This window comes from Castor canadensis, unplaced genomic scaffold (genome assembly GCF_047511655.1).
Source record: "Castor canadensis unplaced genomic scaffold, mCasCan1.hap1v2 HAP1_SCAFFOLD_181, whole genome shotgun sequence".
Lineage (NCBI taxonomy): Eukaryota > Metazoa > Chordata > Mammalia > Rodentia > Castoridae > Castor > Castor canadensis.
Window position 1 is genome coordinate 39,806 of NW_027395383.1, and position 25,399 is coordinate 65,204.

Sequence of the window (25,399 nt, forward strand, 5' to 3'; positions counted from 1 at the left end):
AGTTTAACTGGAATAACCCAGCTGACTAATGCTAAGATTGGTTGCATAAGGTTGATAGGAATAAGAATGTGTTATTGAAGATCCCTGAACAGTTGGATCTCTGTATGTGAGTGACTGTGTATAGTTAGAGGTATCCAAATTTAATCAGACATTATTTGTCCTGTGTCAATCTCACTGGTACATTTTTTTCTCTCCCTGCTTTTCTCCCATCTTAGATCTGACACTTTATATGTCATATAATGCTGCCGATGCTTCTTAGCTAGCATTTTCCCCACAGAATCCTTTCTGCACACATATGTCTTAATAATCTTTCCAAACCACTATACTGATCATGGTATGCCACTAGTGTGCCAAAGGATCTAAGACTCACAAATGCCTTTTAGACACAGCCACGCCTCCTTAGCTTAACCAGTCTTTTCCACCAACACACATTTCAGACTTCAGTATGTTTTCAAAGAGGAATAATCCACTGAGGGCTGAAAACATGAGGGCCCAGTCTGCCTCCTTAGGCTTCTCCCTCATCACTCCTCTGGGATGAACCTTATGGTCCAGCTAAGTAAGGACCTATTCTGTGCAGTCTTAAAGAACCAGGACTGAGTTATTCAATAGGCATTTAAGTCAACACATATATCTCACCCACCTTTCATGGGCATGAAGAATGCTATATATCAATGAATTTTTTCTTAAAATAAGGAAGAACATTCTAATAGAGAAGTCTAGAGAAGAGCTAAGCTGATACAATTACTCACATGAAATTCAAAAACTGGATGGAGAATTGATGCTGATTATCTAAAGACTTTTCCAGTGCTAAAAATTTATCCTATATACAGTTACTCAAAGAGAACATGTGCTTTTCTCAATTTACATTTCTTCCTCTGCCTGGAAACCTTTCTTCCTTCTTTTCTTCATCTATTCAAATCCCACTCACATTTTAAGGTTCAGCTTAGGATTCAACTCCTCAGGAAGCCCCAGATCCTCTATAGTAGTGAGTATAATGTCCACAGAAAATTGATCTCATGTCTGCATTTTACTCATTTTGTGTCTACTAGATTGTTGGCTCTTTGAAGGTGTCATCATTTTTTAATCTTCCCATTTTGTTCATAGGGACATGATTAACAAATACCTGTGGGCAAAATGCCAACTAAAAGAATGTTCTATTTTCCTATATATTTAATTATGCATCATATATATACCAAACAGCAAGCACTGGACAAGCACCAGTGACTGGTTTAATTGTGCCATTCTAAGGAGCTCCACACTGGTCTTTGTTCTTTATACCTTGTAGATGGTCACTGACTTGGCAGGTTATCATCCATTTCCCAGAATTCTCAACTATCATTTCTGCCGTGAGGAAGGTAGCTGGGAACAGGTTGACAACATCAGCCCGATGCCCTCTGCTGATGAAGGTGTTACCATAAAAACAGATGGAATGGATGTCAATCTCATTCCCCATTCCAAACAGATGCCAGGACACAGATTCACCAACACACATTTCAGGCTCGGGAAAGTTTCCAAAAAGGAATCCACTGAGGGCTAAAAACAGAAACACACTAGTGGGCGATGACTCTCCTACAGAGGTGAACGGGACCAAAACATTGGTAATACTGGAAAACCAAAACAGATCATTGGTTATAATGTTTTTTGGAGACATTCTAGCTCTTAAAAAGTAGTATGGAAAGAAAGGAAATAAAGACTTTGACTTGTTTTGTTTTTTTTTTGAGACAAAAACACTCAGTAGAAGTAAAGGTCAAGCCAGACATGTTGCTACATACCTGTAATCCCAGCACTCAGGTGGTTGAGGCAGGAGGACCACAAGTTCCAGACGAGCCTTGGCTATACTACATAGTGAGAATCCCATCTCAAAAAAGCAAACAAACTAAACTAAAAGAAGGAGAGGGAGAAGGATGGGGAGGGAAAGGGGAAAGAGGAGGACAAAGGGGAAGAGAAGAGGGAGGAGGAGGAAAAAGAGGAGATTGGCACACACTGAGAACTGCATGTGAGCATAATTTTAAGGTCAGAAGAAGATCGAGTGCTGCTCACACTTCAGGATATCTCAGTCAGCTCCCATCCTATTCCTTTATTTGTATATCTACCATCCACACCAGAATCTGTGTTCCTCAGAACTGGAAACTGTCTTGCTCATCTAATGGCTATCAGGATCTAGCAGAAAAGCTGGAATATAGTATCCACTTAATTTAATGACAAAAGCATGCAGCAGAATGGTAAAAGAAAGGGTCTAATTTGAGGGCACTATGACAGATGTTTATATTTTGTTAATTTAAAAAGTAAAAAGATAAAGATAAAGCAGTTTTTACTAGATGTTGCCAGGACTCCTTCCCTTTCTTATGATTTCCTGACAATATTCAGGCTGACTCAGTAAAGATGATTCTGAGATAGGCAAGCAAAAAACGAATGAACTGGGAGGTTTACATTAAAGACTTCCTTTATGTCCACTAGAACTATCTAGGAAAAAAGTGGAAAGAGACCGCTTAATCCCCACATCCTAAAATGCTACATTAAACCCCACTCTGCAAAACTGGCACGCTGTTTTCTGTTTCAATTGTCAGTGTAACTGTAGAGATTTCACTATTTTGTACAGACGCAAGGTCTAGTGTACAACGGATGTTCAATAAGTGTTGTCGGTTTAAAGAATGTCTGGGAACACAACATAACAAACTCACAAGTATGTACTGAAACCCTACTCGTATAGTTTGGTATTACAACCTTGCACATCGTACTCAGTTTGGCTTGTCCTCTCTCAGATTTGTTTAGGTTCCAGCATGTGTTATGCTTTATTTATACCATTTTCAAACCACTGTTGTCACTAAGTTACACATCTTGCAAAACCAGGTTCAACATGCCTCCCTCATAGTACCTTATGCCATGGCATAAAAACATGGCACGTATTTGAGAGCATGAGAGATACTCACCATGCATTTTGTTGCTTCTCTGGAATACAGCATCATCTTTGCCTACTGAATCTGGGTCAGTGCAGAAATGTCTGCTATTTTCATCAAGGTACCAGCTTTGATTCTCATCCACGAGAGTAAACATTATAATGAATTCTCTATCCACATCAGTCCTTGTCCCTGAATATCTGTTCAGCTTATCTATTGGGCACATTCAAGAGACTAGATTAAAAAGTTCAAGGTGAACTAAATCAAAGTGATCTTTCCTTTCTGCCAATGATGTTGGGTAGGCCTGAAATTTGTCAAGAACACATATATAGACAACCCGTAACTCACAATATAAAACAGCAAAGGGCTTTGATGGAAATGACAGAACTATCGAAAAGCAAAGTCATAAAACAGAAATTTTCACAAGTGCAGACCTGGAAAACCTGGCCATTCCTCAAGGGAGTAGATTTTATTGACAGCACAGACACACTAAATCAGTTAAAAGCGAGTAAAAAGAAACTAATTAGGTAAAATAATGAAGCAAAAGCAATCCCTAATAATTTTACTAAAATTTTCACTTTCCTACATATAGTGTTAAGGAATGCTATGTTATAAAACATAAATCATGTATGTTTCAGAATGCTGGTATGATTCTTAAACAAAATGTGAATTATTAACCCCCCAATATGGTGTCAGATTGATACCACATTACAAGAACTTTCCTTTTTTTTATTGTTTTATTATTCATATGGGCATACAAGGCTTGGGTCATTTCTCCCCCCTGCCCCTACCCCCTCCCTTACCCCTCACTCTGCCCCCTCCCTCTCCCCTAACTTTCCTAATCCTAAAGAAAGTTTAGAGGACACATATTCTGTATGGAGTATGGAACGAAGGAAGGAAACACACTACACACTAGTTACCTGAGAATAGACTCTTGAGGACTGGGAGTTGCCTTACCTTCCTTACACACCAGCAAGGGTCCAATTAGCCCAGGGGCATCGATGTGTGAATGGTATACCCAGGTCAGGCAGTTGGCATCTGCAGGAGCAGGTGCATATTCCTCTCTCACTGGCCAGACGTAGGTATAGTTTTTGCCAGGAGGAACCATGTCATCATCCTTGTTCCTGCCAGATGTTCCATCTGGGTATAAGGCTCCTTCTAAGAAAAAATAAAATATAATTAAAACACTGAGATCTCATGCTACAGTGGAGAAATCAAAAGTTTCAGAGTCAAACATTAATGAATGTAAGTGTACTTTGCTGTGGGACTCAAGGCAAAGTTACTTGAAATGTCCTGTTTCCCATAATTAAAACTGGAATGTTGATATCTACCCCACAGGGACATGAGAACTGAATGAGGCAATGTATATAGAGTGATTCACACAGAAACAAGGTCTTTTTTCCCCATTCAGTGACAGAATCAGGTTCTGAAGTTCTCATAATAAAGGCTCTTTCTGATGAGCTGACTACACAAATCAAGAGACTTTCAATTCACCTTACTTGACATTATCTCAAGAAGGGAGAAAGAAACTGCAGAAGAATAACAAGCACTTCTTGGGGACTCATTAAACTTTCAGCACCTATGTGGATCTCATCAGAGATAGACAGGAAAGTTAAGGCATTCTTCCTGCTTCCAGGGGATTTTAAAGTTCTGTGGAGGCGGACCATGGTATGCATTATGAATACATGGGAGGACAGAAGAATAAAGCATAGTGGTTTGTGGAATGTAATTTTGGGTCAAGATATAAGGGATATCCAAGAGGAGACGTGTACTGTGCAAGGTGGAAAGTCTACCACAGAGTGGGTAGGGAAAGTGGGCAGAGCACTCCCACAGTCTCTTTCATAACCTAAGAGTCTTATGCAAGGTTTTTCAATTAAGAAAAATTACTGCTAGAAATAGCGTGAAAAACACCTAAATAGAAGGCAGGTGACCAATCTGTGCACATTATAATTATAAGAAGCTTCAAAATGGAAGTAGGATTTGAGGGTTCTCAAAGACTGGGGAAGAGTTACACTTAATAAAAAGAAGGCAAAAGGGACTAGAGGGAGGTGATCATGGATGCACTCCAGGTCCATTCACCATTCATTCTCTCTCACATTTGCCACTCATTCATTCATTCGACAGCATGAATTGAATATAGGACCCATGCTAATGAATGAGGTAGGCATTAGGAATACAAAATCAAATAAGACAGTAAGTGTCAGGGTAGCTGAGGTAAGCCTAAGAGAAGATATGACCAAAAATCTAAAATCACCTTTTTAACAAATTCTACTCTGAAAACATAATTTGATGATTGGAGAAGGATTTCAGAAGAAAACAATAGTTAAGTTACTACCATCTGCCAAGTATAGTGGTCATTTTGTATAGATTACCACATTTACTCTTTAAAGCAACTCAATATGGTAGGTATTAATATTCAATTCACAGAATAACAGGCTAGCATGTGGCTGAGCCAGATTAGAATCTATTTATGCCTGACTTATCTTCAAAATTATTGAGAATAGAGTGTATGGACCATTTGTATACTCGTTGACCTAACTTACTTCTTTTAGATATTAACTTTTAATAACTTTTATTCAAAAAAGAATATAAGTAATTTCCCACATTAAGCTCACATGCTACATAATACCTCAAGTAAGAAATACCAGTATAAAGTCAGAGAAAACATAAATATAAGAGACAGGAATCATTTCAATGATTAAATCCCTTCTATATTAACTGTAGCTCTGAATTTCTGGTAATATTTAGGTTATATTGTTAGATATAAGGTTAATATTTACTAAGTTAATATAATTGGGTTAATAGTTTCTTAGACCATAAAAATAAACTTACCAATTCCTTGAGAGGAACTTTTTGCTAATGCTAAGTTCTAAGAGTATTTTCAAGAATATTATTATATACACGTTATTTAATACTATGATTTATGTATTCAATGCTTTTGAGAATTTCTAAAAATGCAAAAGCATTCTTCTAAAAATATTTTGACATTGTCTCTGAATACAAGGTGAGAATATTTTTACTCAAAATTAAACTAATACTGGTTTTGCTGCTTTCTAACTTGATAAATGATGTTACTTGATAGAGGAAAACAAAGGAGAAATCCAGAAGGCTACCTTCTATCTGTTAAATTCAAACAACATTTTTTTAAAAAATCCTTATGCTATCTGAACTCTAGCAGCATTTAATATTTTAAATTCCCTCTGTCCCTAAATAATTCCTGTGACATCTCCCTGTCCTCTGGGCCACTCTTCTGCAGTTTGGTTTTCTAGTTCTTTCTCCGCCATCTGCTGTCCATTATAAGAAATCCTCAAGGTAACAATGTTGACTCCTTCCTTCCATGCCCAGTGCCTCCTTCCTGGCTTGACGGCACAGTCACGACAGTGTCACCAATCAGTCTCACACCCATGGCTCCCACTTTTATCTTCACCCTCCTCTCTGAGCTTTGCTGATACCTGTCTTTTTGCATTTACACTTGGAAATACCAAATGATTTGAAATGCCACCTTTTCCAGGAGCATTACCTATCTCTCCTCTACCAAGCCTGGTCCTCAACCACTGTCTCCTCTCTAGCTAAAAGGCACCACCAGTATGCAATGCCACAGTCAGCAATAAAGACAAAATTCTTATCTTCCTCCTCTTCTTCCTTCCCAATTTCCACACCACCAAAAGCCCTGTTCTTGCTTTTCCTCAAATTCATCCATTTCTGTCCATCACCACATAGACCACGTCTTGCTTCTTCTCAAATTCTTCCATTTCTGTCCATTACCACCATCTTAGCCCTCATCCAAACCGCAATCATCTCTCACATGAGCTTTCTCAGTAACCTCCCAGCTAGCTTCCCTGCTTCTCTTGCCTCTCTGATCCATTTTCCACCAAAAGTTATCCTTTCAAATCTCAAATCCAATTTTATTTTTCCCTATTAAAATCATTCCATGGCTTCTCATCAGTGTAGAGATGAAAGTCAAAAGTATTTAATGTGGATTTCAACATGCAACAGCAGCTGACTCAAGCAATCTTGAACTCCCTGGACTAGATCAGTTTTCTAAATTTCATTCCCACAGAGAGAAGGGCATCGGTCAATAGTCACACTCACAACCACTGAAATTAGACTGCCTAGAATCAAATCCTATCTCATTGCTTATTGGCAAGGTTACCTGACAATTTCCTTCTTTTCTACGAGTCTTAGCTTCTTATGTATAAGATTATGATAATTACAATATCTACCTCATAGATTTGTGAAGACTTATATGATATAGTATCTATAAAGCACTGTCACAGTGCCTGGAATATAGTAACAATTCAATAAACATTGCCTATTATTTACTGATAGCATTGCCTTAAGTATTTAATTATATATGAAATTTTTAACTACATACACACACATATATATAGGCACACACCTATATATCGTGTATGTAATTACTTGATCAATTTACATCTCCTGTGTTGGTCAAGTTCCATGAAAGCAAGTACCAAGTGTCCTCATGCTCATAATTGTACCCATAGAATCTACCTTGGTGCCTGGTACAGGGGTACTCAATATACATCTGTTGAATAAAATAATAAATGAGTCATTATCTTGTACTATCCTTCTTCATAGCCCAGTGAATAAATGTATGACTTGGAAGCTTCTGAATAGATAGATAGATAGATAGATAGAATGATAGATGATTGATAGATAGATAGATAGATAGATAGAGATAGAGGCTGAGGACTGGGAATTAGGGGACTTGACTTGAAGCTTCAACTGATAGAACTCATTTTACTACTTTCATTATATAATAGAAATCAATACAAATAGCAGTTGTTCTGGAGATTTTTTACTGACTTGGCTTTGGAAATCATTGATAGTTATTGTTGAAATGAGCCCCATACAAATTCTTGGTACTGTTTTTCAAGATGAAGAATATCATTTGAGAATATTAAGAAAAAGTGATTTGGGGTAGATAGCTTATTAAGTTATGAAAGCTATTCCAAGAAAGAAGTTTGATGAAGGTGTTAAACAATAGTAACTTTAGAAATCTAAGACGATAAGGCACTATTCAGTGGTTGTATATGTTCCAGGATATGTGAGCTTTTAAGAATTGTAATATACAAGGCTGTGGATGTCGTCAATGGTAATGTGCTTGCCTAGTACACCCAGGCCCTGAATTTGATCCCCAGCACCACACACACACACACACACACACACACACAAATAGTAAGTAAAAATTTCTACCCATCAGATTTGAGAATTTTGAGCATTTAATGGTTTGGGAAGAAATAAGCTGACTCACAAACAAATGACAGAAGAGTAAGATATGCAAAATTTTTAAGGACAACTTGTCAATTCCTATTCAAAAAAGGTATATGAAATAACCAGAAATGTTACTCTTAAGAATTTGTGTGATACCACTTTTAAATTCTTGCATTTTAGTCAGAAACTACCATTTTTATGGATGCTAGCAGTTTGTTGACCTGATATTTGTGAATGGTCTGTTTGGGAAGGTAAAATTATGTAATGCAGTTCTCAAAACAGGAGCACTGTTAATAAAAAAATTCCTTTTCTCTCTTTTTTTAACTGTATGATGTTCCTCAAATTAATGGCAATTTACAGCAAATTAATGCCACTGAATTTCCAAAGTGTACCATTTTTTACTATGCTTTAAATAAATAGAAAAATAATTCTGCTACTGATCTTCAATTTTGCCATTCATGCTTCTATATTCCACTCAAGATTCCACTTTGCAAGTGTGAGAGTGTCTAGGTTTTGAATGTCACATGCCATTTCTGGAAAATGTATATGGAAGCTAACTATTGCTTTGTACAAATGATGACCCCCTTGTTTTAAGAAGAAATGCATCTAGGAACAGTTGTTTGGCAATGTAGGAAGCAAGCACTAGCTTGCTTTTTATTGGCATTTTTAAAATGGTTAATGTAAGCAAAGCTGAACTGTAAATCTTCATTCAGGGATATGTATTAAGATTATGGAAGGTATATAAACTATTGCTGGCGAGAAAGTGGGTTTCATTAGGTTAATCTTCTATGACTCTATGATCCACTCTTTCCTTGAAGGATTTTGAAAAGTGGAAATATCAGTTTGTTGCATTTCCCCTGTTGTTTTTAAAAGAACAAATCCCAAGCCCTACAAATGGCTTGTACTGGACTTTTATGATTGAATTAAAGATTGGTTTTTTTTAATGCCATGCATTTGGGGCACCAACAGACGGCCTAGAAATTATAGCATTAATAGTTCTCATAGAGGACAAATGCGACCTGAGAAGTTATGTGAACAGCATTCTACATAATACGTGTGTATGTGTACCTAAATAGTGACGTGGCCAGTAAACATGCATATATGTGTGTGTACCCACACATTCTCATACATGTCATGTGAGCCTTATTCCATTAGAATGGCTATAAGGAGCTTAATATGGATTTTAAAATTAGAGATGCAGTTCAGAACTACAAACTTTAAGTGTCTCACTAAAAATTCGCAACCTGTAAAAAAGTCAGTTTAGAGATACTGTCCACGTGGTGTGCATCTGTGGTCCCAGCTACTTCTGAGGCTGAGGCGAGAGGCTCACTTGAGCCCAGGAGTTTGGGACCAGCCTGAGCAATGTAGCAAGAACCCATCTCAAAAACAAAAAATTGTATGTGTGTATGCATGTATATATATGTATCTTTCCCCAAAAGAGACTGTGATGTTTGAAACAGCCTCGAGATTTCTATTTCTGTGACTGTCCTTATGTTGTTGTCTCTTCCACCACTGGAGCAGTTCTGTGAGCAGGGAGTCTTATTCAGCACTGAACCCCCAGCACTTACAACCGTGCAGTGCTTTGCACATAGAAGGTGCTCAGAAAGTATCTAATGAATGAGATCTAAAATTTAGACCTAGTGAGTGTTTCTGACAGTGTATGTTTCATTAGGTTATAGGAGGACATAACCATATTTTCAGTGTTACAATGCAACAAATTTGTATCTCGTTTATTTGTATTTATGTGTTAAATTCTATTGTAAACAAATAATACTGCAACCAAAAGTGTTCTGGTTTTCTATTTTGGGGTGAAAAGGTACTTGAACTTAATACATTTTTATGTCCCAAAGGTGTTCCCACTGATGCCTTTCAAAGGTGCATTTCAAAAGAAGGGTGCAGTGCTGCTCCCATCCCACACACCTTGCAAAAAAAAAAAAAAAAAAAAAGATTGGTTTTTTTTTCAGTTTTTATTTATATTTTTATTTGTTTATTTTATTATTCATATGTGTATACAATGCTTGGGTCATTTCACCCCCTTCCCCACCCCCTCCCTTACCACCCACTCTACCCCTCCCCCCCTCCCATCCCCTCAATACCCTCTATACATCTGAAGCACCATCTCCAGGATTGAAGGCTGAGGGACGAACACCAAAATTATTAAGACTGAAACTTCACTGCATTTGAACTTGGAGATTTTTTATTTTTTATTTTGTTTTATTTTATATTTTTTTCTTTCATTTACTTATTTTTTAATTTTATTCTTATCTTTACTCTTTTTATTTTTTATTTTCAATCCTCTCTCTGTCTCTCTAATGCCTTTTCAGCTTATGGTTGATTAGTACACTGTCTCTCCCTGTTTGTATCTTTGAAACTTTTTGTTGGTTTCTTCGTTTTGTTTTTTTTCTACTTGATTATTTGTTTCTCCCTTTCCCTTAACTTCTTTGCTTTCCATCCCCTCTCACCCTTCCATTCTAAATATCACTAGTGCTATTATTACAAGTCAGAAAATACTTAATTGCACCAGGAACTAGAGAAAAGGTTAGCTCAAAAAGAATTAACCTAGAAGGTAACACACATGCACAGGAAATTAATGTGAGTCAACTCCCTGTATAGCTATCCTTATCTCAACTAGCGAAAATCCTTGTTCCTTCCTGTTATTGCTTATACTCTCTCTACAACAAAATTAGAAATAAGGGCAAAATAGTTTCTGCTGGGTATTGAGGGGGTGGGGGGGAGATGGAGGGGGTGGAGTGGGTGGTAAGGGAGGGGGTGGGGCAGGGGGTGAAATGACCCAAGCATTGTATACACATGAGTAATAAAACAATAAAAATTAAAAATACATAAATAAAATAAAATTTGGAGTTATGACATTTAAAAGTACAATAAATGAAATAAAATACTAAGGAGCTTTACAACAGAGTCAAATGGCAAAATAATCAGTGAACTAGAATATAGATTGATAGAAATTATCCTACCTAAATAGACAGAAAAACTTGAAGGAACTGTGGGACAACATATGTCCTAAAACATGTGTAACAACTGTCCACAGGAAGAGAGGAGAGCAAAAAGGGAATGAAAAAATATGTGAGGAAATAATGGCCAAAATTTGATGGACAACATTAATGTACACATCAAGGAAGCTTAGTGAACTACAATTTAATAAATACAAAGATATTCACAAATAGATTTAGCTTTGGCAAACTTTGAAAAGAAGAAGAGATAATATTGAAACCTGAAACAGAAAAACAAACAAACAAAAAATTCATCACATACAAGAAACCATCAACATGATTAATAGTTGACGTGCCATTGGAACATTGGAGACCCAAAGACAATGGGATGATATACTCAGCGTGTTGGAGGAGAAATGTCAGCCATGAACACTATATCCAGAAAATTATCCTTCAAAAATAAAAGCAAGATAAAGACATTCTAAGTAAATAAAATTAGCAAGTGTTTTGCTGGCCACCTTTCCTTCCAAAGAATATTAAACTCCTCCAGAATAAAAGGAAATGATACCAGAAAGTAAGCTGGATCCACAGGAAGAAATGAAAAGTACTAGAAATGGTAAATACAAGAGTTAATATAAAATGTTCTATAAACACATTTTTCCTTACTTCTCTTAACTTCTTTAAAAGTCATAAGAAAGTATAAAGCACTAAGTATACCATTGTCTATCTCACAAAGGAGTACCTTAAAAGCAATTGAGGCTAATAGGAGAAGAGGACCAGGAACTAGAGAAAAGGTTAGATCAAGAAGAATTAACCTAGAAGGTAACACACATGCACAGGAAATCAATGCGAGTCAACTCCCTGTATAGCTATCCTTATCTCAACTAGCAAAAACCCTTGGTCCTTCCTATTATTGCCTATTATTGCTTGGTCCTTCCTATTATTGCTTCCTATTATTGCTTAGAGATAAGGGCAAAATAGTTTCTGCCGGGTGTCAAGGGGGTGGGGGGGAGAGGAGGGGGCAGAGTGGGTGGTAAGGGAGGGGGTGGGGGCAGGGGGGAGAAATGACCCAAGCATTGTATGCACATATGAATGATAAAACAATAAAAATTTTAAAAAGCGCTTTATTGGAGCAAAGCTTATATATTTTACCAGAATTTAATTGGTAAAAATATGAACTATATTATGGTAAGTGAAGATGCCCATTACAATTCCTAGACCAAATAAGGAAAGAATATGTAAGTTTCAAAAAATCAGCAGAACAATTAAAATAGCATACTAAAAATGTAAGAAGGCAGTAAAGAAGGACCAGAGGAACAAAAAAGACAGAAGCATAAAGGACGATAATTAGTCAAATGACAAATGTAAATCCAAATAGAAGTATGTTAAATTGAACAGTCTAAAGACTCAATCAAGCTGGGTCCAGTGACTCATGTCTATAATCCTAGGCTCATGGGAGGCTGAGATCAGGAGGATGGCTGTTTGAGCCCAGCCCAGACAAATAATTCTAGAGACACCCTCTCTAAAATAATCAGAACAAAATGGAATGGAGGCATGGCTCAAGCAGTAGCACACCTGTTCTTCAAGCACGTAGCCCTGAGTTCAAACTCCAGTACCACCATAAAAAAAAAAGCAACAACCAACTACAATAATTACAGATTTCCATTCCCCATTTTCAATTGTTGATAAAAGCTAGACAGAAAACCAGGAAGGATCCAGAGGACTTGAACAACACTGTGAACCTAGTCTACCAAACTGACATCAGAACATTTCACCCAATCACTTCAGAACTTCAGAATAAACCTTCTTTACAAGAGCACATAGGCCATTCTCCAGGATAGACATAAAATCAGCCTCAACAAATTTAACAGGATTGATATTATACAAACATGTTCTCTAATTACAATAGAATTAAATTAGATATCATCTACAGAAAGAAATCTTGGAAATCATCCAAATATTTGCAAGTAAAACAACACATGTCTAATAACCCATGAGTCAAAGAAGAAACCACAAGGGCAATTGTAAAATAGTTGGCATGCATTAAAATGAAGATAAAACATGTCAAAACCTATGAGATGCAAGTAAAACAATGAAGTCACATCTTCCAGCACCTACAATAGAAGTAAGAAGAGTCTCAGATCAATAAGCTTTCACTTGGTGGTACTGGGGTTTGAAATTGGGGCCTCACACTTGCTAGGCAGGCACTCTACAACCCAACTCACTCCCCCAGCCCTCTAGATAGGGTCTCATGAACTATTGGCCCAAGTTGGCTTGGAACTCTGATCCTCCTGATCTCTGCCTTCTGAGTAGCTAGGATTACTGGTGTGGGCCACTGGTATCCAGCAATAAGCTTTAAGAAACTAGAAAAGTGTCTACTTTAAGAAACTAGAAAAAGAGGAGGAAACAACTACAAATCAAACAGAATAAAGAAAAAAATGATAGTGATTGGAGCATAAATCAATGAAAGAAAATATTAAGATATATAAAATAGATGGAAACATAGTTTGTTCTTTGTAAAGATCAACAAAATTGAAAAACCTTTGTCTAGACTAAGCAAGCAAGAAAGAGAAGGTGCACAAATCACCAAAGTCAGGGACAAAAGAGGGGATATAATTAACAATATAAAAATCAAACAGTGCCTAAGGGAGTATTAGAAACAAATTAGTGTCAAAATGTTAGACAATAGAGATGAAACTGACAAATTGCTAGGTGCGTTTTCTTAAAAAACTGACTCAAAAAGGAAAACTTTCTAGTTCATTCTATGAGGGAAGAGTAACAACTTTAGATCAAGACATCACAAAAAAACTACAGACAAATATTCCATATGAATGTAGACATAAAAATTCTTAGCAAAATGTTAGCAAATCAAATCCAGAAACATTAAAAAAGTATCATACACCATGACCAAGTGAGATTGATCCCATTATTTCAATGTTGCAAACCAATTAATTTAATATAACATATAAATAGATTTGTGCATAAATTCATGATCAGCTCAATGGAGGCAGAAACACATTCAACAAAATCCAGTAATTAAGTAAAAACTCTCACAAGGGCCGGTGGAGTGGCTCAAGTGATAAGAGCGCCTGCCTGGTAAGGTGAGCGCTCCAGTGCACCACAAAAAAAATAAATAATAATAAAGAAAAGAAAAGAAAAGAAAAACTCTCCTTTGAATCTTAAAATGTCAAGGAATTATACATAACAGCACCCTTATTTACTTAGTGTACACACACTGTGATGAAGCCTTCCGTGGCTCTCAGTGATCCCTAACAATATCCTCATGCCACCGGCTCTTCCATGTCAACAGGCCCCCATCCCAGAGGTGAGAAGGAAATTTGAGGTTATGTGACTGGCCTGGGACCACAAAGCAAGAAGGTGGTAGGTCAGAGTCAAACCCAGGCAGTCATGGCCTGCTCTTAACTCCTAAGCTGTGTTAAATTCTCTTCCAACAAATACCCATAATTTGCTTTAACAGTCTTTAAATGTCATTTCCCACAAATCTTTGGGTAAAACGTAAGTCTTGAAGAAGAGGCACCACTCATCCCTTGGCTCTGCCCTAACCCTGGCTGGTATACTACGGTACCCCTGGAACTAGGAAAACAAAACTTCACCAGAATTGGTCAGCCTGTCCCTGCATTTCTGTGGCCAGGAGTGGGCCAGTAGCTCCTTCCTTTCTAGACATGAACACAGCCCTTACGTTCTTTTTAGACACAAACTTCATTAACCACCAAGGTATCATAAGTGCCAGTTGTTTATGACATCTTTAAAATGAAAAATTCATCTCTAAGCTAAATTGCAGTATGTTAATTACAGAGCCTGGCTGATGGTAGGTAGGCATACCAAGAGAGAAAGAGGGAGGGGCTGACTGAATTTATCAAAGGAAGAGCAACTACAGACCACAGACTGCACATCTGGGCCTTCTCCAATAAAGAAATGAGGCTTACCACCTCTCTGGCAGGGGTCCTGAAGACAGACAAGGGAAGCACGCACATCCATTCACTTATTCAACAACTCTCGCAGCACTCCAAAGTGCTGGAGTCTCATCATGGACTTATACATCCCAAACACCTGCTACATGCCACACACTGATTAACTGCTGTAAATATACAGATTAATTAAATGACTGGCCCATCAGATCATTCACTACTCACTAAATTCAAGGCAACCCTGATGTGCTAGATACTGTGCTGGCAGCAAGGACAGAAGAATGGACAAAGTTCCAACTCTCATGAAATTCACATACTAACTGAAGGTTTGTATACTTTGTCAAACAAAGATACTGCAGTGCAAGGTGGGAGAGTAGGGCACATGCTGTTACAGACAGTGCTGTAGGACACACAGTCTCCTTGACAGGATAGAAGAGGCCTGAAAGAAAGCAGGAAACGAGCCAGGAGAGGAGAGGGGAAGAATGTGTCCAGGAGGGAATGGAGAGAGGGTAAATGGCCTTGAGGCTGGAGCGCCTCAAAGGTTTCTAGAACAGCCAGGAGGCCCCAAGCAGCTGGAACAGGGCTGATGTGTAGTAAGCAAGAGGGAGAGCAGAGGAACAATGTCCAATCCAAAGGGCCTCTGCAAATTCACTGGTGATTATCTCAAAGCCTATCATTTGTGCTTCACTGCAGGCCTTTGATTCCTGACAAAATTCAAATATTCTGAAAGAAACAGACAGCAAACTAAGCTACTATAGAATATTTAGAATATTTACAGTGTTCTGGCTGCAGTCTCCTAAGGGTGACTTTTGGGGAAGAGAGAGAATGACCCCATCAGACAATGAACTCAAGTGCTGAAGTTGGTTTGTCACTAACAAAATGATAGATATTTGATCTTTAAATTAAATGCCCTCATTTTGGTTGAACTTCAAGCTGACTAGTCAGTGAGGATGGTTTGGGCAAAGGGCATGGCAAAAGACGGCTTTCTAGTGCGAAGGTAAGGTTCACTGAGCAACATGCTGGTTGCTCACCTCCAGACTCCACAGCCTTCCAGGTCAGCCGCGGCAGCGGTCCACTCAGACCTCTATGGAACCACTCCGAAGGCAAACCCAGTCACACTAGTAAGAGAGAGGTCTCCAAGTTATCCTTCACCTACCTTCCTCTCTGCTGCCCTTACCCACTCCTGCTGAATAGGGGATGACCATGCCCTTCTGCACTGAGGCTAAAATCTGTACACTGCCACATCCCCCCAAATGATGAAGGCTGTAGACACCACACCTGTCCATTCTCCTTGCCACTACAGTGACAGTCCTCACTGATTCTCATCCAATGCCTACCTGCCTCTAGCTCCTTCAGTTTCCAGCCAGAAGGATTTCATTTAAACCAAGGGCTGATCTTAGTGCTCTAAATGGAAAAGCCTTCCTGGCTCCCCACTGCCAATGCAACAGAGCACTGACATGGCCTGGCCTTCAAGCCCCTGCCTACAATGTGCTGAGCCCAGTCCCAGCCCCAGCCCCGACCACACCTCAACCACAGTCACACTTCTGTCTGCCTGTAGAAGAACATGCCACACATCTGCCTACTTCTAAGTCTTCTCAGCGTGGCCTGTTTGATGTACTTGCTGACTGTTAACTTGTTCCTCTCACTAATGCCCAGGTCAGAAATCTCGGATTACTTGCACCTTCCCCTTTTCTCGCTCCCTAGTTCAGACTGTTTTCCTCACACCACTCCCTCATCCTAAACATCTCTCAAACACATCCCCCTCCCCCGCCTCCCAGGCCTCATCTTTGATCATGAGGATTTCTGCAACAGCTCCTAACCCATGTTTCTCTCCTAAACTTACCACTTTCTCAAGCCCTAAGTAATACTTCTAAACCACTGCATGTGCAGGCAGGCTCAAGTTGCCACACTTCTTTGTCTCACATCGTGGTGGAGAACACCACATCGTGTTCTCCTTACCAGCAAAAACAAGGGAAAACCTGAAAATCACCATAGAAATTCATACATGGGAATGTGAACAAGTTCTTCTGCAAAGGGCTACAGATGATTCATCTAAATCTCAGAGCTATTTAAAAGTCTAGTTATCAGAAACTTTTTAGCAAAAAAATATTGCTGACACAAATATCCATTATTCTATACTGCAGAGTTAACAACCAATCAAATCATGTTCAACTAGTAATGAGAAAGCCAAGCCAACAGTAATTGATAATTAAACATCTAGATTCTCAGCAAGTGTCACAGACTCAAGAACTTGCTAACACTGCACTGTTGGTACATTGTTTCCAACCTGCAGGAACTCAAAAGTTTAGTGTCCTGGCTCAGAGGACTGCTGAGCATAGCGAGACCTTGGCCTTCCAGTGGAATACAAAATGGAGCCATCCAGAAACCCCAGCAAGGGACTAACTTAACACCCACCAATTACATTTTGCAAGTCTCACACCCACAAGAACAGATGAAAGGACAGGACCTCCTTTCAGGAGGTCTTAGAAGTTCAGTCCATGCCTACGGAATCCGTACTCTAGAAACAATCTGACCCACTAACTCCCAAGCAAAAATGTCTACAGTGGTATTCCACTGCCTGTAGAATAAAAGTCCAAGCCCCTTGCTTAATCTGGTCCCCAAGGAAGGTCCTACAATATCAGGCACCTGTTCCAGCCAAACCTACTCCAGCATGCCTCCCACTGTGCCCAAATCCACGCTCCTTGCAGTTCTCTGGCCGTGTCATGTTCCCGTGACCTCCTTGAGCTCCACCCACACAGCTGCCTGAAAGGCCCTTCCCTCCCAACTTCAACTTGTGGTTGGCAAACTGCTCTTTAAGACTCATCTCAAGGGTCACATGACTGTGCACTCCCCAAGGTGAGTGAGGGGCCCATCTCTGTACTCCCATAGCACCTGGTCATAAACTCAACCACACTGCTCATCACACATAGGAGATCCCCCTGTCTGGTATTCTCATTATCATCTTTGCTAACAGCTCATCAAAGGGATCCACCAAACTGATACATTTTAAAATTCAAGGTCATAGAAAAGTTGTCTTAATTTCAGGCCACAGTGCATCAAATATCTAACTAGAATTTCAGTGTTCCCATTAATTACCTTGAACAGAAGACCTGGGCAGGATGGGGAGTATCACTGACCAAGACACAGTTTGCTTTTCAGGTATGTGCACATCTCCACAAACATACACAAGAGGAAAGCTCAAGGCGACGATAAGAACGCAAACAGGCTTCACAATAGGCGAAATGTGTTTAAAAGGAAAGCTGTACACTAATGTTTAGCTTTGTTTCTTCTTCCTTTTCCTCTTTAGGATATCATTCTTTTCTACTACCAATCTAGAACCAAGTTTCATCCATAATTTCCTGAGCTAAAATGTTGAACATTTTTATATCAAAATATTTGGGAGAAAGGCTACTTGGAGAGTAGCAGGGAATATTATAATTTTATTTGGTTACATATTTTGTTAACTTATTTAAGAACCAAATGAAATAGTGGTTCACCTTTGAGCTCTAGGAGTTGATATTCTGGAATTTGGGGGAACAAATCACTTCCTGTTCCATTTCCCAGAAGACAATATGCATTCTAAATATACCTTTGAGAGCCTGGCAGGTTTTTAAAAAAAATTATTTATTGCATTGGAAAAATCAAAGAAAGTCATTCTGATCTTTCAAGGAAATCAAGTGCAAGGGGAGAAAGCACCTCACACACTACAATAAAGGACTACTAACAAAACTGTGGAATCCCTAGCCAAGTCTGAGTCCCAGACCACACAGGCCTCTCCACAGACCGTGCAGGGCTTATGGGCTGCATCCGAGTACAGGAGGAAGTCTCTGATGGGCTCTGAGTGAGGGAGTGAAACCATATGGCCATACTTACTTTTAAAGATAACTCTGGGAGTCAAGCAACCATGGCTCACACCTGTAATCCTAGCTACTCGGTACACAGAGATCAGGAGGATCACAGTTCGAAGCCAGCCCAGACAAACAGTCTGAGATCCTATCTTGAAAATACACACACACACCACACACAAAAGGGGAGCAAAAGGGAGGGCCCTGGTGGAGTGGATCAAGTGACAGAGCATCTGCTTAGCAAGCATAAAGCCCTGAGTTCAAACCCAGAACCGCCAAAAAAAAAAAAAAGAAAGAAAACTCTGGGTTCAAAGTGATGAGCATGGCCATACGGCACTAATTAAAAGGCTGTGCAGTGACCTGAGTAAATGACAAGACTGGCTTGTATATTCAAGGACAGTGGATGGATTCAAGAGCTATGCTGGGAGAAGCATCATTTGGAGGAAGAGAAAGGTGAATATTAACAGATGACTCCTCAGGTCCTGGCTTTAAAAGTGAGTAAACAACTAACTACATGCCTTAATGAGATAGAGGGGAGGGAGGTCTGGAAAGAGATTACAGTAGAAGGAAACGAAGAGTTAAAACATGGACATATTAAGCTTGAGATACCCACATGAGACTCAAGTTTGCTAACTGCTACAAAAAGCACCTGGAGCCAACCTGAGAGGTGGCCCTTTCCCGGCAGCTTTTCATACTGACTGAATGGCCAGCATTGTGCCAGTTTAAGATGAAGTACAACCATATGAGATGTTTATGAGACCAAATGCAACCAGGAGATACACAGGCTGCTTCTATTATGATCCTCAGTAACACAGATCCGGATTTGGGGTTGAGAATACAGCAACTTTTCACAGTAAAATGCTTTTTGCATCATGCCACAGCTGAAGCATGTAGTCTGACGCCTTCTTCAATTACAGGTATCATAAGAGGTTTGCCGATTTCTTCATACTGATGTTTCAAGGATTCCCGGTTTAAAAAAAAAAAAAAAAGTGGTGGTATTTGATCTTGGGCCTGAGATACCCCTTGAGAATCCCATTCTGTTTGGGACAGTCCAGATTAGAGTCTCCCATTAAAACTGTTAATCCAAGGCAGTATCAGGTGCAGAGGAAATTCTCTCAACAAAAAAAATGCAGAGAGGATGCATTGAAATCACATCCTGCTCTAAAGCTAATCTTTGTCCTTCTGGGCTAGAACCTTGTTTCTTACTATGATGAGTCTATTCCAATTTCCCCATCAAGGGACAAATCAAAATGCCAGTTGACAATCTGCTTTCTAATTAAAAGTTGAGCCATTTTTTAAAAATCATACTTAACTAAATAATTCCACATGGCAATCCCATTGTGCTCTGCTACCTTGACTGACAGAGCCATTTGCAACTATTTAAGGAAGGGAAGAAAGAACATTACACACAGCTAGATTAAGCTGATCAAACTCATTTAATGTCTTCCAGTTTACTCAGAGTAAGACAGTACAGCAGCTACATAAAATAATTAAATTTCCTGCATTAAAGTAAACCCTGCCAGGAAACAAACAAACAACGAAAGCCACTTTTAAAAGTGACCAGAAGATCTCAGGGGGAAGACAATTTGCAAGGAAGCTGCCTGGCTGGAGGTGGGGAAAGCAATGGGGTCAGACTGCATTTCTCAACAGAAGATCAAGACTCTCCCCCTGAAAGGAACGCTGAGGTGAGTAAGGGACAGAATGCCCAGGTTTTGTGGCACAAGCAGCTTTCCAAAGGGAAGGACCAAGATGGTATAGAGGAGGGAAAAACTAAACTCCATTCACATTGGCCCATGACCTTAAGCAAACCTTTAAACTTCTGAGCTTGTTTCTTGAGTATGAGAGGGAGAAATTATCATTTGCTTTGGCCTGGTTCCCAGGACTTGTGGGATGTGTGTAGAAGCACCCTGCAAAATGGAAAGCACTCTACAGACACATGAGGCACTGGGATTACTGCTGTCTAGAAAGGGACAGGATAAGTCTTCTAAAAGGATGGTGACCAAGAAAGCTGATAAAAGGAGTAAAGAACTTCCTTGGGATATTTAGCAGGTGCACCAACGGTTTGAGAAAAGGAACTTATTACTAGTTCATTTAAAGCAAGAAGTTCTAGGATAGGGAGATGGGCTAAGATGCAATTGTTCACTGACTAAAGTAGCGTGGTATGGATGGAGAGGTCTGACATACTGCAACCAGGAGAGGACACAACCACAGTGAGACCAAACCGCACCCTAAAACCTCCTCATGCAGCCCCCATTCAACACTAGCCCTGGGGAGGCAGACGCAGGCTGGGGAGGCATTTGATAAAGGTCTTAGAGGATGAACAGGAACTTGGCCAGGCACAGAGGAGGGGTAAAATATTACATACTGTTTGAGGAACGACAGGGACAAATCTCGCCTGAGAGATTAGTCACTCTTAAGAGAGAATTTTTACCTTTTTCTCAAACTCAAGAACCGCTGTTTCAATAATTTCAGCAAACTGATTTCCAGTAAAGGTGACTTGAGTAACTCCTGTTGAGAAATTAGAAGAAAAGGTATAATAGATGCTTGGTATTGGCAGACTACCACTCCACAGAGCCCTTTCCTTTTCTGGGGACCCTACCCATGCTGAGACAGCAGTCACATGGCTCCCTTCTCCCAACTGACTGCTGACTGGGGGAATAAACACCCATCACCACCATGATGAGTACAGCATAGCCCTGAGTTAGAGGGTCCCTCCCATTCCAGTTCCCCACAGGCTGGTCAAGCATCACTCCCTGCATTCCTGAGATTCTACAGCAACCTTCTGCTAACTTAAACTGTTCACTAGACTACTTTAGTCAGTGAACAAATGCTTAAATGAGAGCATTTCTGATTCCTGCAACCAAATATCACTGATTTACAAATGAGATCCAGGGTTGGGTCTAAAAAAAGAAAGTAGAGGGTGAAAGAACAGAGCCTTCTGAAACAAACCCTTGGGACAAATAAAATATAAGAGAAAGTGCTAAGGGCCTGTGAACTATTGTTCCATAAAGTCTGAGAAAAAAGGAAAGAGGTCTGTGACCTCTTTATAAAATCTCAGTGGCATTAAATATTAAGACGGAGGCCCACATAAAAGAAATGCAAATCAAAACCACACTAAGATTCCACCTTATTTCTGTTAGAATAGCTATCATCAAGAACACAAACAACAAATGTTGGCAAAGATGCGGGGGAAAAGGAACCCTCATACACTGCTGGGTAGGAATGTAAGCTAGTGCAACCTCTGTGGAAAACAGTATGGAGGCTCCTTAGAAAAGTAAAAACAGATCTGCCACATAATCCTGCAATACCACTCCTAGGAATATACCTGAAGGAATGTGACTCAGGTTACTCCAGAGGCACCTGCACACCCATGTTTATTGCAGCACTATTCACAATAGCCAAGCTAGGGAAACAGTCAAGATGCCCCACTACAAATGAAAGGATTAAGAAATGTGGTATTTATATACAATGGAATTTTACTCAGCCACAAAGAATGAAATTTTGTCATTTGCAGGTAAATGGATGGAACTGGAGAACATCATTTTAAGTGAAGTTAGTCAGGATCAGAAGGCCAAAAATCACGTTCTCCCTCATATGCAGATTATAGACCTAAAACAAATGCACCAATATTATTAAGCACAAGTCACACTAAGGGAAGGGATAGGGCAAGGGAAGGAAACCAAAAACTTGAATGTGGCCGATATGCTCACTGTACAGGAATGAATATAGTAATCTTAAACTGGCATAGGCCACTATGAGAAGGAGAGTACGGAGTAGTGAAGAGGACTGGTAGAGATGAACCAATTTGGTTTGTAATACACATATGCATGGAAACAACAAAAAGAATCTCCCTGTACAGCTATTTTTCTCTCAAACTAGCAAAAACACCATGTTTTTCTTATCTTTTATGTTTTTTCTTCTACAAAATCAGAGAACAGGAGGGTGGAACAGGTTCTATCTGGAGGTGGGGAGGGGAGGGATTGCTGGGGGTGGGGAAGGTGGCAGGGAAAGGGTAGCAGGATGAATACGGTGCAAACAATGTATACACATGTATGTAAATGCAAAAATGGTGCCTGTTAAAGTGGTTCCAGGAATGGGGGAGGGAAGAAAGGGGGGGATTCAACAAGTATGATACATTTGATACATTGTAAGAACATTTTAAATATTCCAATGTATCCCCACCCAGCACCAGCACAACAACAAAAAAATACACACTTAACTCACAGTTAAAAAAAAAAAAAAAAGACGGAGCCCCAGATGGTGTGGGGGGGGGGGTCATAATATGGGCATTACCTGTAAAAAAAACAAAGTTAAGAATTTCATTGAAAACACAAAGAATCTGAAAAGCATCTACAGCAAGTAAGGAGTAACTGAGTAACAAAACAATGCCTATCATTACTAAAATAAGTGCAGTGGGTTTTACTGCACAGCCTTTTCTTATTTATTCTTTGTCTTAAACATTTCAGTTTCTCCTGGTTTGATGGTTCAGGCAGGGTTAACTTTTCTCCTGGTCTTTCCTGGCTTACTTACATAGCAACAGTTATCTGACAACTTGACTGGCTGGATGGGCTAAGATGACTCTGCCCATGCAACAGTTATCAGTATTACTGTCTGTGCTGCTTTTTTGTTCTATTTTAGTGTATGCAAACACTGTTCCCTCTAGAAAACTTCAAAGGCTTATGGGTCAACCTCTATCACCTTGCCATATTTTTCCAATAGATCTTGGTTGATCAATCATAAACTCATCTACTGTGGGCTTACAAGAACCTAACCTCTGTTAGGCCTCTGCTAGACAGCACTGATTCTGGTGAGGCTCAGAGATTAAGGTGTGTGAAAGGCAGGGCTGGAGGCCAGGCTGGAAAGAAAAAAGCAACCAGGCCTTCCAAGGGCAATGAATACAAGTTAAGGAGTTGGTTGGGACCTTAACTGAGAAGTCAGGATGCCTTCGCTCTCTGAGGAGCACCCTGGTTAAGAACAAGTGCCTTACAAAAGGCAGGAAGAAGAGAGCTAAGAAGAAAGTGGATCCATCTACTAAGAGACAGTGGTATGATGTGAAAGCATCAGCAATGCTCAATGTAAGAAATATTGAGAGCTGGAGGTGTGACTCAAGTGCCTAGCAGGCACAGACCCTGAGTTCAATCCCCAATACTGCAAAAAATAATTTTTCTATTTTTTACATTTATATATTTTTGAATTTATATTATTTGTAAATGTAAATAAATTGGGGGAAAAAACCGCTCCTCACAAGGACTCAAGGAACCAAAATTTCATCTGATAACCTCAAGGGTTGTGTGTTTTAAAGTGAGCCTTGCTGACCTACAGAACGATGAAACTGCATGTAGAAAATTCAACTTAATTACTGTTCAGGGCAAAATCTGCCTAACTTCCACAGCATGGATCTTACCCATGACAAAATGTGTTCTATGGTCAAAAAATGGCAAACAATGACTGAAGCGCCTGTTGATGTCAAGACTGCCAGTGGATATCTGCTTCATCCATGCTGGGTTGGTTTTACTAAAATGCAACAACAATCAGATATGCAAGACCACATGCGCTCAGCACCAACAGGTCTGCCAAATCTGGAAGATGATGGAACTCACAACCCAAGAGAAGCAGACAAATGAGTGGAAAGAAGTGTTCAGTAAGTTGATTCCAGACAACATTGGGAAAAACACAGAAAGGCTTGCAGTCTATTTACCCTCTTCATGTCATCTTTGCTCAAAAAGTAAAAATGCTGAAGAAGCCCAAGTTTGAATCTGGGGAAATTCATGGAGCTTCATGGTGAAGAGACGTAGCTCTGGAAAAGGTCCTGGGAATGAGGTGCTAAAGTCAAACAAGCTGATAGATATGAATCTTTAAAACTCGGATTTTAAACAGTAACAAAGAAAAAGTCCTATTTAAGGGGAAAAAAGGGTCAAACTTACTATAGTCTAGTCTCTATTCTTATAAGAGATAACTGCCATTCAGAAGACATGACCTAAGCCACAAAGAATGAAACGATGGGCTAAAAAATTAAGTCACAGAAGCCATCAGTTACCTCTGTCACTGGTAGGCTCCTTTTCCTGCTGCAGTTGACTCACTAGTTGTGGCAAAGGCTCAGTAAGTTTGCCCTGGTTTCTGGGCCCTTTGAGCAATTCTGTACTTTAGGGGTTTGCTACAGCTTCAGCTTTCACTGAGCAGAAAATAGCACAGGGACACCAGCTGGCCTACAGAACATGCCCAAGATCACCTCGACTGTCTGCTTTCCCCAGACCCAGTCCTGTCCATCCATCCCAAGCAGCAGGCCACTGCTGTTCTGAACCTTGCCCACCACTGCCTCTCTCTGGGCTTCAGTTTCATTTCCTCTGCCATAAAATGCAGAGGAAGACCAGGAAACTGAACTCAAGGAGTGGTCTCAAACCAGTGCCACCCACCAACTCTTGGCTGCCAGTTCATAACAAAAGCAGTACAGAAATTGAGAGGAAGCACTCAGAAGCATTTACAGCAATATGAGCACATGGTCAGTGGAACTGTCTAGTTGAAGAGAGCATAGATTGGTATAC

General features: G+C 39.7%; 1 protein-coding gene across 6 annotated transcripts in view; it reads right to left on the minus strand.

Moving 5' to 3' along the window:
• Positions 1-25,399, minus strand: part of LOC109678739 (ferroxidase HEPHL1-like) — a 54,916-nt gene that overhangs the window by 21,359 nt on the left and 8,158 nt on the right. For 2 of the 6 annotated variants that reach the window (XM_074064621.1, XM_074064622.1), the window contains exons 2-5: positions 21,289-21,365; positions 3,855-4,055; positions 2,931-3,110; positions 1,279-1,533 (exon numbers count right to left, since the gene is read on the minus strand). In XM_074064621.1, coding sequence (XP_073920722.1) covers positions 1,279-1,533; positions 2,931-3,110; positions 3,855-4,005 — 586 coding nt within the window. In that variant the 5' untranslated portion in view covers positions 4,006-4,055; positions 21,289-21,365. Of the gene's footprint in view, positions 1-1,278; positions 1,534-2,930; positions 3,202-3,854; positions 4,056-21,288; positions 22,768-25,399 lie in introns of those variants that run through there. The other 4 variants (XM_074064623.1, XM_074064627.1, XM_074064626.1 and 1 more) reach the window with 4 other exon arrangements.